Below are 13,679 nucleotides of genomic sequence, written 5' to 3'. Positions count from 1 at the left end.
TTCCAAGTGTGAGATCTAAAAATTTGTCAGATTTTGGCTGGTGGAAAAGATGAGCTTAACTAAGGACCACAAGTGTTCTCTCACAGGTCAATCACTACTTTAAAAATGCATCATAGCTGAATATCTGGTGGAACAGTAATGCTCTGCAAATTCTATCAAGTACAGTTGTATTAAGGATGATACACTGCACACACACACACACACACACACACACACACACACACACACACACACACACACACACACACACACACACAGTATGGTAAGGTTATCAGCAAAAGTATCCTGTTGGGCAGCTTTCTGTTCATATACCAAAACACATGTGAAATGCAGACTGTGATTCTGGACAGTAAAAGAAGGTATTTTCAAGTCTTATGCTAACAAAAAGTTCTTGCTGTCTTCATTTCCACATACTGAGGAAGAAATCCAAATTGAAGAATACTCAAGAAGTAGGTACCAACATACACTGTATTCTTCAGTATGTGCCTCAAAACTAGTGCTTTCAGTTAGACCACAGATAAGAAATTGATTATTATTATTTAATATTTAATTATAATTATTTAAATATTATTATTAATTATTGGGAATCCAAGCATTACATTGCATGTTTATATTACCTCATGTAGACTGTATTGTTTGTAAACATTTTTATGGTGTATGTAATACTTTGTGGAGCTTTTCTCTCCAGGCCTCTGCTGAAAAAGGGTGCAAGCTCAGTCAGACATTCCCAGTCAACAAATGTCAAATAAATAAATTATGCGTGTATTATTCTCTAATATCTCACTAATAGTCATTAATACATAGATTTTCTTAGTGCCTGTTCTACATTTTCATTTAAGAATGCATTACCAAATATCTGTTATAAGACTGGAACCATTTATTTTCTAATTTTTTTTGTCTCACATGTCATAATAAATGCATTGCATTGCATATGTATATGTACTGGCTGTTCTGCTTTTATGTGTCTGCTTATTGGTTTTAATGCAGTCTGTTCAGAAATTTGTGCAGGAAAGGAAATTGTGTTGTACTATTTAAAATTATAAATATATTGGCTGCCTTATCATTAAACAGGAACTAAATGTTTTCAGTAGTAGAGGAAATGCTTTGATGTGCTGAAGTACAAATTAGTAGTCTACCTTTCCTTCTGATTTATTTTTAGGTTTACCAGTAGTCTTGCTTTCAATGACCCTCTACAAACACTGTTCCAGCTGATGTCTGGAAGGATACCCAAAGCAGCTGTGGTAAGCAGTTCCAAAGGATGATTAGAAAAATATACTACTAGCCCAAGATTAAGTAGAGTAATAAGCACAATGTCTAATGATTTGTTCAGATTCTTAATGGGCAATTTCAGGTGTGTGTGTGTGTGTGTGTGTGTGTGTGTGTGTGTGTGTGTGTGTGTGTGTGTGTGTGTGTGGCGGGTCAATGCATGCATATATATGTGTGTGTGTGTGCGTGTGTGTGTGTGTGTGTGTGTGTGTGTGTGTGTGTGTGTGTGTGTGTGTGTATATGTGTGGGGCGGGTCAATGCATGCATATATATGTGTGTGTGTGTGTGTGTGTGTGTGTGTGTGTGTGTGTGTGTGTGTGTGTGTGTGTGCATGTGTGCGCGTGTGTGCACATGTGTGGGTGTGTGGGGTGGCGGGTCAATGCATGCATATATATGTGTGTGTGTGTGTGTGTGTGTGTGTGTGTGTGTGTGTGTGTGTGTGTGTGTGTGTGTGTGTGTGTGTGTGAAGTCAACATTTGAAATAATGTTTTTTTTTTCTTTTTTTTTTCAAAACTGTGGTCACATTATCTTTTATATTATGGCCACCTTCTGTGTGACCATGACATCAGGAATGCAGTTATAGAGCAAAATACATATCTATCAGTGGTAAAGTAAACTAGGGTAGTATACACTACTTACAACAAAAGTGTCAACTACTGTCTCAGAGTCTGAAAATGCACACTTTTGAAATGAGACCTATGCAGGGGAAATTCACAGTGATTGTGAACTGTGATATAAGGTTATGCTTTACTTACTCACTATTCATCTGCTCTCAGCTCACTTGCAGCTAAAGGCTCATCTGCATTTTCCAGTGCAAGACAGTTGAATACCCTGACTGCCTGTAATGTACAGTTGTGTAAGCTGAACCTTCCAAAACAGTAGATGTTGGAATGACCACTGCTGCAGTAACCTTAGCTTTATGAGTTGCATGCTGCCAAGTATATAACATGACTGTTATATCCTTGGCAGGATGTAACCCATATAGCTAAGGCTACTGCAACAGTAATCACTATGATGACTGTATATACTTTCTCTGAGTCTGTGCAACCTTAGAGGCAGTATATTTAAATTCCAAGAGTATAGGAGCATAACCCCACATCAAGGGACAGAGGGAGGCATGACCTCCTGCAAAAAGCATTGTTTTTAAAGTGGCTGCCAATTATGAGTATGTTATGATTTGAGTGATCAACAGTCAGTTACTGAAACATGATCAGTTGGTATTCGAGTTAAAGTAGATGCCTGTCATAATACATAATGTGTTGCAGGCAGTAATGTTGTGTACGCTGGGAGCTTAGTGGACTTTGTCTCCTACAAAAAATCAAATGCAAACTTTTTCTTATAATATGTGAAATCCCAAATCCTGTTGTTTCCTTTTGTGATATGGAACCGCAAGTAGTTCGGCTCACTATGATTTTGTAACAAAAGATATTAACATATATCATGTTACATTTTGTTGGGTCATCATTTTGAATATATAATTTAACATATTGCCTGTACGTTTTTAACCGTCATCCTTCCAACCTTCATTACAGTACTGTCTTTTCTGGTTGTTGGACTCACACAAATTTGCTGCACCAGATATTAAAACAAACAATGCCTGTAAACTGTTAGAAGCAGACTGAAACATTTTAGCACCTTGGCTACATACCAAACGGGGCACAATAAAGTTTTAAAATTCTACATTCCTTAAATTTACTTACACAAATGATAAGGAAAGTATTTTAGATTAATGCAGTGATTCAGTAGATAGATATTACACAGACATATACTTAAAATGCACTCTCAAAAATCTAATCGAATTTGAGCAATTAAACACTTCAGAAATGAATGAAAACACACATGACGTTGTTAGTGGCAGGTCCTAGCTATTTGAAAGAATTTTCCCAATTGTACTTTTGAAGCTAGGCCAGAGTTATGATGTCATCATCTTGACTACTTTTTTGAGGAGTAAACCTATTCCATGAAAGGGAGTGTGACTAGTAGAGAGGAATGTTATTTGGCTTTAAATCTTTAAGAGTTGGAAACTAAAAGAAAAATGGCATTAACAGTATCAAGTAACCAGTGGAATCCCTTTATGAGGTTGAAATGGTAGGTGTAAAATCGAAAATGTTATTTTCAACAAACTGAATTCTTTTTGCTGAGTGAAGTGTGAGTAAACATAAGCAGTACTTATGTTTGAGTAGAAGGAACTTTTTGGCTATATCAGATCTGACTGCTGGAAACCATAGATGTGGTATCCTGTAGTTGAGATAGAGCACTACTTATGATGTGACTGGTGTGGGTTATGAATGTGAGGGATCAGGTGTAATACCTAAGTATTTGTATTCAGAGACATTAGGGATATTGTTGTCCTGAATAACTTCAATTATTATATTAAGTAAGACTGATACTTTCTGTGTGGAAGCAAATACCATTACATTTTTTGTGTGGAAGCAAATAACATTACATTTTTTTCTGGGATTTATCAGAAGATTGTTATTGGATGATCAATGGCTTAATTTGGAGAAACTTGTTTGTAGCTGTGCTTGCAACTCAATGTGTGATATTTGTTAGCTTCAAGGAGTATAATGTCATTTGCATATAATGCTAGTTCAAGTATTGTCAGGTCTTCTCTCATGCATTAACAGAGAAAAGAGGAGATGGTGTAGCCAAAGCTAGTGTTCAGGCTGTCATTGATCAAATACTAGTTATTGCATCAGACTTGAAAGGATCTATCTGTTGGGTACGTTTTAAACCAATTGACAGTGTTGTCTTCAAAGATGTCATTTGAGTTTGAGAAATAACAATTTATGATTGATAGCCTAAAAGGCACTAGTCAACAAGCACTCCTACTGTAAAGAGGCCCCTGTTTAACTTACAGTAGATGTTATTAGTTGTAGACAGTGAAGCTATTGTTGTGCAAAAAACATGTTGGAGATTTAATAGGAAGTCATAGGAGTTAGTGTTTAAATATTTAATATACAGAAGCTTATCAAATATTTTTGTAATGTGGCAAAAACTGGAGATGGTTTTGTGGGGGGGGGGGGGTGATAATAAGCTAATGGTCCTAAGACCATTACAAACCTAGCCAAGTTCTACCCTTATTTCAATAATCACCACCTAATGCCTGTGTCCAAGAGGGACACAGGTGGAACCCCCCAGGGGGATTTACGGTTATTCATCCAATCATGCATATTGTGTTTGGAGAGGGCAAATGAGACCAATCTGTCCCTCCAGCAGGTTCTATTAATGTCGCATACCAGGTTAAGGTCTTTAGAGCGAGCAACCCATGTACCATCTGACTTGCAGATATGCAGCATTTCCAAAAAGCAGGGTCAGAGATTGCCTTATATGCAAGGCAGAGATCGCCTCTGCGTAGTCTGTATGAAACAGAATAAAGTGACAGTGATTTCAGACAATCAGTATAGGACAGATACTAAAGACCTTGAATTTTCCTTGTTCCTTTCAAAGAAAAACATATCAAAAGCTTGACACCATCTATAAAGCAAAAAAGTATCTCAAAGACAGTAGAAAGACTTTAGCCTCTACCTATCTGTTACCATCATCCCTCTACATTTCTTCTATTTTTAATAATCTTCAGGCAACCCACAAAAAAAAAAAAAAAAAAAAAAAAAAAACTACAACAATGCTATGATTCCTATAAGACTCATGGTCCTGCTCATCTCTTGCCTAACATATTGCACATTTCAGACACTTGTTGTACCTCTTTACCTCAATGGGGACTCGATCCATCTTTGATCACATCAGGTCAATGACTAATCATAACTCATGTACATAGTGAACATAGCATATAAAGCTATATTTTATATTTTCTATCTTATTTCTCCAAACTTAACTTTTATTTTACTTCTAAATATCTTTAATACTCAGTATTGTATTTGTAAATGTACAGATTTCCTGTATCATATCTTCTACAACTAACTTCTTTCACAGATGGTAATGGTTCAGTCCATCTTTCCTTTTCTGAGGAAGGCTGATTTTATATGCTTGGTGGATCTCAAAGATATCTACTACCACATAACTACAGAGAGTCACTCTAGAATAGTTTTGCATTTCAGGCTGGGAACCAGTTATTATCAGTTTTGAGACTGTTATTTGGGCTCACCACTGCCCCCTGGGTATTTACCAAGTACATGGCAGTGGTGACAGCTGGCTGCAGGATTTCTGGGTCTTCATTTACCTGGATGACTGTCTCATTATGTCAACATCAGGAGAGTATTTGACTCAAGCAAGGGACTACTTACTTGAACTATGTCTGTCTTAGGGTATCACTGTCAACCAGGAAAAATCCAAGGTGTAACTAGTTCAGTGAATAGAATTTATCATGTGACATCTAGACACAACCAATCAAATATCAAAATTTCCCATGTCAAGGGTGTCAGTTCTTCAAGCACTTGCCAATCAGATCCTTTAGCTTTCAACTTCTTCTGCTGTTCTTGTTCAACATCTTCTTGACAAATGGCAGCTGCCATCTGACTTGTTCTTTTGGAAGGTACAACATGAAAATTCTTCAATAGACTCTATTTGTCCAAAAGTACATCTACACCCATCAGATGTCATACTCCATTTGCCTCACCAATGTGAACAGATTCACTGGTGGAATTCTTCTCCTCCTGTAGTTTCCTTATGCCATCTATTTGTTCTCCCTGTACCCAAGGCCACAGTAACCATGGATGCTTCTCGCCTAGAGTGGGGGTCATTAGAAGGGAAAGATAGTTCAAGGTAACTATTCTCAGTCAGAGGCTCACATCAATATCTTGGAAATAAGAGTGGTTCTCCTATGATTTGTAGACATTTCTGAATGGTCTTCCGAAGGGTGTGATTATGATTCAGTTTGACAACACTGCTGTACTGTGCTACTTGATCAAATGGGGCGGCCCATTCTTACTCACTGTGACAAAAGGCCATAATGGTATGGCTTTGGGTGATTTCCTCACACTAATTTCTGATAGCAACACACACATTCTGGAGAAATCCAAAATCCTAGTGGACAGTTTGAGTAGGAGCATCTTGATGTCTCACAAATGGTCTCTCTCAGTCCACCATTGACAGTCCAAATGCTTCGTGTTGAGGTCAACCGTGCTGTGATCTGTTTGCAACCCCATTCAACACTAAGTGCATCACCTTTTTTGCCCTGATTCCCCAGATGGCTAGTCATCAAGAGACTCTCTTCTACATGTTTGGTCCCTGGGTCTCCTGTATGCTTATCCTCAAATGCCCTTGATAATAACTTTCCTTCAGAAAGCAGTCCATTTCAGAGCAACAGTGATCCTTATAGTCCCTTCTGGCCCAGAGAGGTTTATTTTCCCCTTCCTGTGGCCACATCTACTTTGACCATCCTGGGTCCTGGACACAGTTGTAGAGTTAATCCCTTGTCCCTCTGGTCAGGCTCACTTGAACCTGGAAAATCTCAAGCTGACTCCAGTTTCAATGATGACCCGAGATCCCAAAATGTCTGAATGAGTACTTCACATTTTTTTTTCTCAAAAGCCATCTACCAGGAAAGGTTATGCCAGCAAATGGATACACTTTACTATCTGGGCTTCTTCTTAAGGTATAGATCCTTTTTCTGCTCTAATCCAGGTAATTTGGATTTTATTTTTGCCTGGGCTCTTCCAATTAGGGCTCAGTGTCTCACTTATTCCATCATTAAAGTTAAATTAGCAGCTATTTCCAATTTTCATATGGGTCAGAATCACACCCCATTGCATCCTTGAAACTGTCAAAGCTTTTCTAAAAGGAACCTTTCTGCTTAGACCTCCTGTAACAGATCATCCATCCCTTCCTTGGGCTATCTCCTGTCTTCTTTAGTCCCTGACAAAATTTGTTTTGAACTGGAGGCTACAGTAGATCAAGACGTTCACCTTAACTGGAAGAGCTCCAGAATTACAGACTTCGGCCTGCTGTTCTCCTAACCTTATTTTCTATAAGGACAGAGTTTCATTGAGAACTAATCCATCTTTTCTTTCTAAAGTAGCCTCTGAGCTGAGCCCTCTTTAACTCAGCCCATTAAGTTATCTGTTTTCTTTCGTAACTTTGGTAACAAACAAGAATACATGCTTCACTGCCTCGATGATCTTCGCCAGTTAAGATTTTACTTAGACAGAAACAAGCAGTCTAGACAATCTAAGCATTTTGTATCCTTTTTCTAAGGCAACATTTGGCCAGCTAATTTCAAAGATTACTTTGTCCGAATAGGTCTCTAATTGTATTACTTTTGTGTACACTTCTATAGGGATACCCTAACTCTTTAGACCTAAGGGATATTCTGTAAAAGCAGTAGCTACTTCTATGGCTTTTTTGGATACAATTCCTTGGGTGCCATCTGTGCAGCACAGCAGTCACATGGGTTTTGGCTCACACATTTATTTCCCACTACAAGCTGGATGTTCAGTTCTGTTCTAGATCAGTCTTTGATTTCACCATGTTTTATTATGTTCTCTCCTAAGACCACACAGATAAATGGCTCTTGACTCTGCCCCAAAGGTTGAGGAGGATGGAAAATACAACATTGGTTAATAAAGTTATGTACTTACCATAACAATAGATCAGTAATGTCTTCTTCCATCCCTATCAACCAAACCTCTGTTGCTCTTCCTTTTTCACCTATGACAAGAATACAAGTAAGCCTAGTGGACCAGCCCAAAACCTAGTCTTAAGGGGTCATTTTTTTCCTTTTTCGTAGTATGTTGATATAAAGTTTCCTTTTTATTGTAGTTTGGATATTTATATAGGGTAAACTTGTTCTGAGTAAATTTAGGTAATTAGGGCATTATGGAAAAGAAGACAGAGCCTTAGAGCTTGAAGATTCAAAGATTGCCAGCTATCAGATCCATTCTGATCTAAATATACATATTAACTGTACACTTAGTTTACACATAGCCAAACCAATTAGTAAAAATTGACAAGAAAATCCTAGCCAAGCTAGAGTTCTCACTGTGTGATTCCTTAAAACCTCTTGTAAAAGATGAAAATGTGACATATGCAAATGACCCATGAATGACATCAGATCTAATTGGTTTGTCTGTGTGTCCTGTTCACTCTTTTATTTAGTTGTTAGATGTGATATTTTGCAGACATCTAAATGGTTATGGACATCAGCTGGGAACAACAATCCTGTGTTTCTAAAGGTTAGCCATACAGTCTACTTATGCTGTGCTGATGAAGTCACAAGAAGACTGAAACATGCATGTCCACAGCTAGTGGGGTTTGACTTTATTGGCCTGAATTCATCCATTAACAGACTTAAAAAAAAGTCATGGGCTTTCAGAACTGCCATATAGTTGAAACACTATTGTCCTTAAGGGGTCATTTGCATATAACCCATGATCCTCTTTTATAAGAGATTTTAAGGAATCACACAGTGAAACTTCTAGGTTGGCTAGGATTTTCCTGAAATTTTTTTTACTAATTGGATTGACTGTGTATCCTGTTCACTCTTTTATTTGACTCTGCCATTCTGGGAATTACTGTTCTTACTTGCTAATAATTCTCTTCCATTTATTATAAAGTTTGTTGATATTATCATTCCACTATTGAAGAGCCAAGATTTTGTTCCCCTAAATGGTATTCTGACTAATTGTTCCAGAGGGGTTGCATTGACAAAGTCATGGAATTTCTGTGTTTGTACACTTGTGGTGGTGTAGGTTTCTTGGTCTATAACTGGATAACTTAGATCTCCTAGGGAAATGGTATTAGGTTTAATACTGAGGGATTCCAGTTCCTATAGATAGGTATTGTTGCTTTCTTGGTCATAGAAGGAGTTCTACAGTTAGCTAATATATGATAAGGGACATCTCTGATGGCTATTTGGACAAGAAGAAGCTCTAATGCATCATGCTGCTATATCAGTCTTGATGTATCTTCAGGATGAAGACTGAGACACCTCTACATTTTTTCCTGTCCTGCATGGTAGCTGGTCTAAATATATGAAAAGCATTATAGTGCTGCACAGTTGGAGTGATCTCCACCATTTTAAACCATGTCTCAGTCACTACACAGATGTCTATGTCCTCAGTGATGAGGAGGGCCTGTAGGGTGTGGAGTTTCTTGTTTAGGTTCCAACATTGGTCAATGACATCTTCATATTTTCCTTTGCTTGATTCATTAGGTTAGTAGGTTTATCAGGTTGGCATTGACTAAAAAAAGGCATTCTGGGCATGGTCAGTGTCTTTACCAATATTTGAAACCTTGGAGAAAACAGATACGGGCCATCTCTAGTGAAGTAGCATGGACTGCTGATCATATCCTCCCAGGATGACAAATATCAGAGCACCTTATGATGACTAAATGTACAGACCTTTTGCAATGGTCAGGAATCAAACATGGGTCAACTGCTTGGAAGGCAGCTATGCCCATCATTATGCCACCAGTGCTACCAATTTGGATTCTTATTAGTGCATCTGACTATGGACAAGATCCTTCTGCTTCAAAACTTGTCCCTTCAAATCCCTCAATCATAATATATCACATAGAATAGCCCTAGGGGTTGATGGCATGTAGATTGCAACATGCTACTTGATCAAATGGGGCGGCCCATTCTTACTCACTGTGACAAAAGGCCATAATGGTATGGCTTTGGGTGATTTCCTCACACTAATTTCTGATAGCAACACACACATTCTGGAGAAATCCAAAATCCTAGTGGACAGTTTGAGTAGGAGCATCTTGATGTCTCACAAATGGTCTCTCTCAGTCCACCATTGACAGTCCAAATGCTTCGTGTTGAGGTCAACCGTGCTGTGATCTGTTTGCAACCCCATTCAACACTAAGTGCATCACCTTTTTTGCCCTGATTCCCCAGATGGCTAGTCATCAAGAGACTCTCTTCTACATGTTTGGTCCCTGGGTCTCCTGTATGCTTATCCTCAAATGCCCTTGATAATAACTTTCCTTCAGAAAGCAGTCCATTTCAGAGCAACAGTGATCCTTATAGTCCCTTCTGGCCCAGAGAGGTTTATTTTCCCCTTCCTGTGGCCACATCTACTTTGACCATCCTGGGTCCTGGACACAGTTGTAGAGTTAATCCCTCATCCCTCTGGTCAGGCTCACTTGAACCTGGAAAATCTCAAGCTGACTCCAGTTTCAATGATGACCCGAGATCCCAAAATGTCTGAATGAGTACTTCACATTTTTTTTTCTCAAAAGCCATCTACCAGGAAAGGTTATGCCAGCAAATTGATACACTTTACTATCTGGGCTTCTTCTTAAGGTATAGATCCTTTTTCTGCTCTAATCCAGGTAATTTGGATTTTATTTTTGCCTGGGCTCTTCCAATTAGGGCTCAGTGTCTCACTTATTCCATCATTAATGTTAAATTAGCAGCTATTTCCAATTTTCATATGGGTCAGAATCACACCCCATTGCATCCTTGAAACTGTCAAAGCTTTTCTAAAAGGAACCTTTCTGCTTAGACCTCCTGTAACAGATCATCCATCCCTTCCTTGGGCTATCTCCTGTCTTCTTTAGTCCCTGACAAAATTTGTTTTGAACTGGAGGCTACAGTAGATCAAGACGTTCACCTTAACTGGAAGAGCTCCAGAATTACAGACTTCGGCCTGCTGTTCTCCTAACCTTATTTTCTATAAGGACAGAGTTTCATTGAGAACTAATCCATCTTTTCTTTCTAAAGTAGCCTCTGAGCTGAGCCCTCTTTAACTCAGCCCATTAAGTTATCTGTTTTCTTTCGTAACTTTGGTAACAAACAAGAATACATGCTTCACTGCCTCGATGATCTTCGCCAGTTAAGATTTTACTTAGACAGAAACAAGCAGTCTAGATAATCTAAGCATTTTGTATCCTTTTTCTAAGGCAACATTTGGCCAGCTAATTTCAAAGATTACTTTGTCTGAATAGGTCTCTAATTGTATTACTTTTGTGTACACTTCTATAGGGATACCCTAACTCTTTAGACCTAAGGGATATTCTGTAAAAGCAGTAGCTACTTCTATGGCTTTTTTGGATACAATTCCTTGGGTGCCATCTGTGCAGCACAGCAGTCACATGGGTTTTGGCTCACACATTTATTTCCCACTACAAGCTGGATGTTCAGTTCTGTTCTAGATCAGTCTTTGATTTCACCATGTTTTATTATGTTCTCTCCTAAGACCACACAGATAAATGGCTCTTGACTCTGCCCCAAAGGTTGAGGAGGATGGAAAATACAACATTGGTTAATAAAGTTATGTACTTACCATAACAATAGATCAGTAATGTCTTCTTCCATCCCTATCAACCAAACCTCTGTTGCTCTTCCTTTTTCACCTATGACAAGAATACAAGTAAGCCTAGTGGACCAGCCCAAAACCTAGTCTTAAGGGGTCATTTTTTTCCTTTTTCGTAGTATGTTGATATAAAGTTTCCTTTTTATTGTAGTTTGGATATTTATATAGGGTAAACTTGTTCTGAGTAAATTTAGGTAATTAGGGCATTATGGAAAAGAAGACAGAGCCTTAGAGCTTGAAGATTCAAAGATTGCCAGCTATCAGATCCATTCTGATCTAAATATACATATTAACTGTACACTTAGTTTACACATAGCCAAACCAATTAGTAAAAATTGACAGGAAAATCCTAGCCAAGCTAGAGTTCTCACTGTGTGATTCCTTAAAACCTCTTGTAAAAGATGAAAATGTGACATATGCAAATGACCCATGAATGACATCAGATCTAATTGGTTTGTCTGTGTGTCCTGTTCACTCTTTTATTTAGTTGTTAGATGTGATATTTTGCAGACATCTAAATGGTTATGGGCATCAGCTGGAAACAACAATCCTGTGTTTCTAAAGGTTAGCCATACAGTCTACTTATGCTGTGCTGATGAAGTCACAAGAAGACTGAAACATGCATGTCCACAGCTAGTGGGGTTTGACTTTATTGGCCTGAATTCATCCATTAACAGACTTAAAAAAAAAGTCATGGGCTTTCAGAACTGCCATATAGTTGAAACACCTGATGTCCTTAAGGGGTCATTTGCATATAACCCATGATCCTCTTTTATAAGAGGTTTTAAGGAATCACACAGTGAAACTTCTAGGTTGGCTAGGATTTTCCTGAAATTTTTTTTACTAATTGGATTGACTGTGTATCCTGTTCACTCTTTTATTTGACTCTGCCATTCTGGGAATTACTGTTCTTACTTGCTAATAATTCTCTTCCATTTATTATAAAGTTTGTTGATATTATCATTCCACTATTGAAGAGCCAAGATTTTGTTCCCCTAAATGGTATTCTGACTAATTGTTCCAGAGGGGTTGCATTGACAAAGTCATGGAATTTCTGTGTTTGTACACTTGTGGTGGTGTAGGTTTCTTGGTCTATAACTGGATAACTTAGATCTCCTAGGGAAATGGTATTAGGTTTAATACTGAGGGATTCCAGTTCCTATAGATAGGTATTGTTGCTTTCTTGGTCATAGAAGGAGTTCTACAGTTAGCTAATATATGATAAGGGACATCTCTGATGGCTATTTGGACAAGAAGAAGCTCTAATGCATCATGCTGCTATATCAGTCTTGATGTATCTTCAGGATGAAGACTGAGACACCTCTACATTTTTTCCTGTCCTGCATGGTAGCTGGTCTAAATATATGAAAAGCATTATAGTGCTGCACAGTTGGAGTGATCTCCACCATTTTAAACCATGTCTCAGTCACTACACAGATGTCTATGTCCTTAGTGATGAGGAGGGCCTGTAGGGTGTGGAGTTTCTTGTTTAGGCTCCAACATTGGTCAATGACATCTTCATATTTTCCTTTGCTTGATTCATTAGGTTAGTAGGTTTATCAGGTTGGCATTGACTAAAAAAAGGCATTCTGGGCATGGTCAGTGTCTTTACCAATATTTGAAACCTTGGAGAAAACAGATACGGGCCATCTCTAGTGAAGTAGCATGGACTGCTGATCATATCCTCCCAGGATGACAAATATCAGAGCACCTTATGATGACTAAATGTACAGACCTTTTGCAATGGTCAGGAATCAAACATGGGTCAACTGCTTGGAAGGCAGCTGTGCCCATCATTATGCCACCAGTGCTACCAATTTGGATTCTTATTAGTGCATCTGACTATGGACAAGATCCTTCTGCTTCAAAACGTGTCCCTTCAAATCCCTCAATCATAATATATCACATAGAATAGCCCTAGGGGTTGATGGCATGTAGATTGCAACATTATTCTCTTTGCCAGGTAGTGTATAATGGTTTTGAAATGTACACTCTGAGTTCACTGGTGCCAACTTATAGATCTTTTGTCGCTTAAAGTAAAATATCCAAGGTATACAGGACAACACATCTAAAGTGGTGTCTGCGTGTGTTAGACCTGATGATGGCAGTCCATTCCATACTCTTATCCCCTTAAGTATCTGTAATATGGATGCCTGAGGGTCTATGCTATGGGCAAACTAGCCAAGGTGT

The 13,679-nt window shown here is 38.4% G+C and overlaps 1 protein-coding gene across 1 annotated transcript in view; it reads left to right on the top strand.

The window, feature by feature from the left end:
* LOC122813417 (protein transport protein Sec16B-like) overlaps positions 1 to 13,679 on the top strand; it is a 1,253,021-nt gene that overhangs the window by 521,087 nt on the left and 718,255 nt on the right. Inside the window, exon 12 of the mRNA XM_044085733.1 lies at positions 1,160 to 1,241. Within this exon, the coding sequence (XP_043941668.1) occupies positions 1,160 to 1,241 (82 nt within the window). The remainder of the gene's footprint in view (positions 1 to 1,159; positions 1,242 to 13,679) is intronic.

This window comes from Protopterus annectens, chromosome 10.part0 (genome assembly GCF_019279795.1).
Source record: "Protopterus annectens isolate FY-2018-M chromosome 10.part0, PAN1.0, whole genome shotgun sequence".
Classification (NCBI taxonomy): Eukaryota; Metazoa; Chordata; order Ceratodontiformes; family Protopteridae; genus Protopterus; species Protopterus annectens.
The sequence above is the reverse complement of the archived record's forward strand: the minus strand, read 5'-3'. Positions and strand labels throughout refer to the sequence as shown.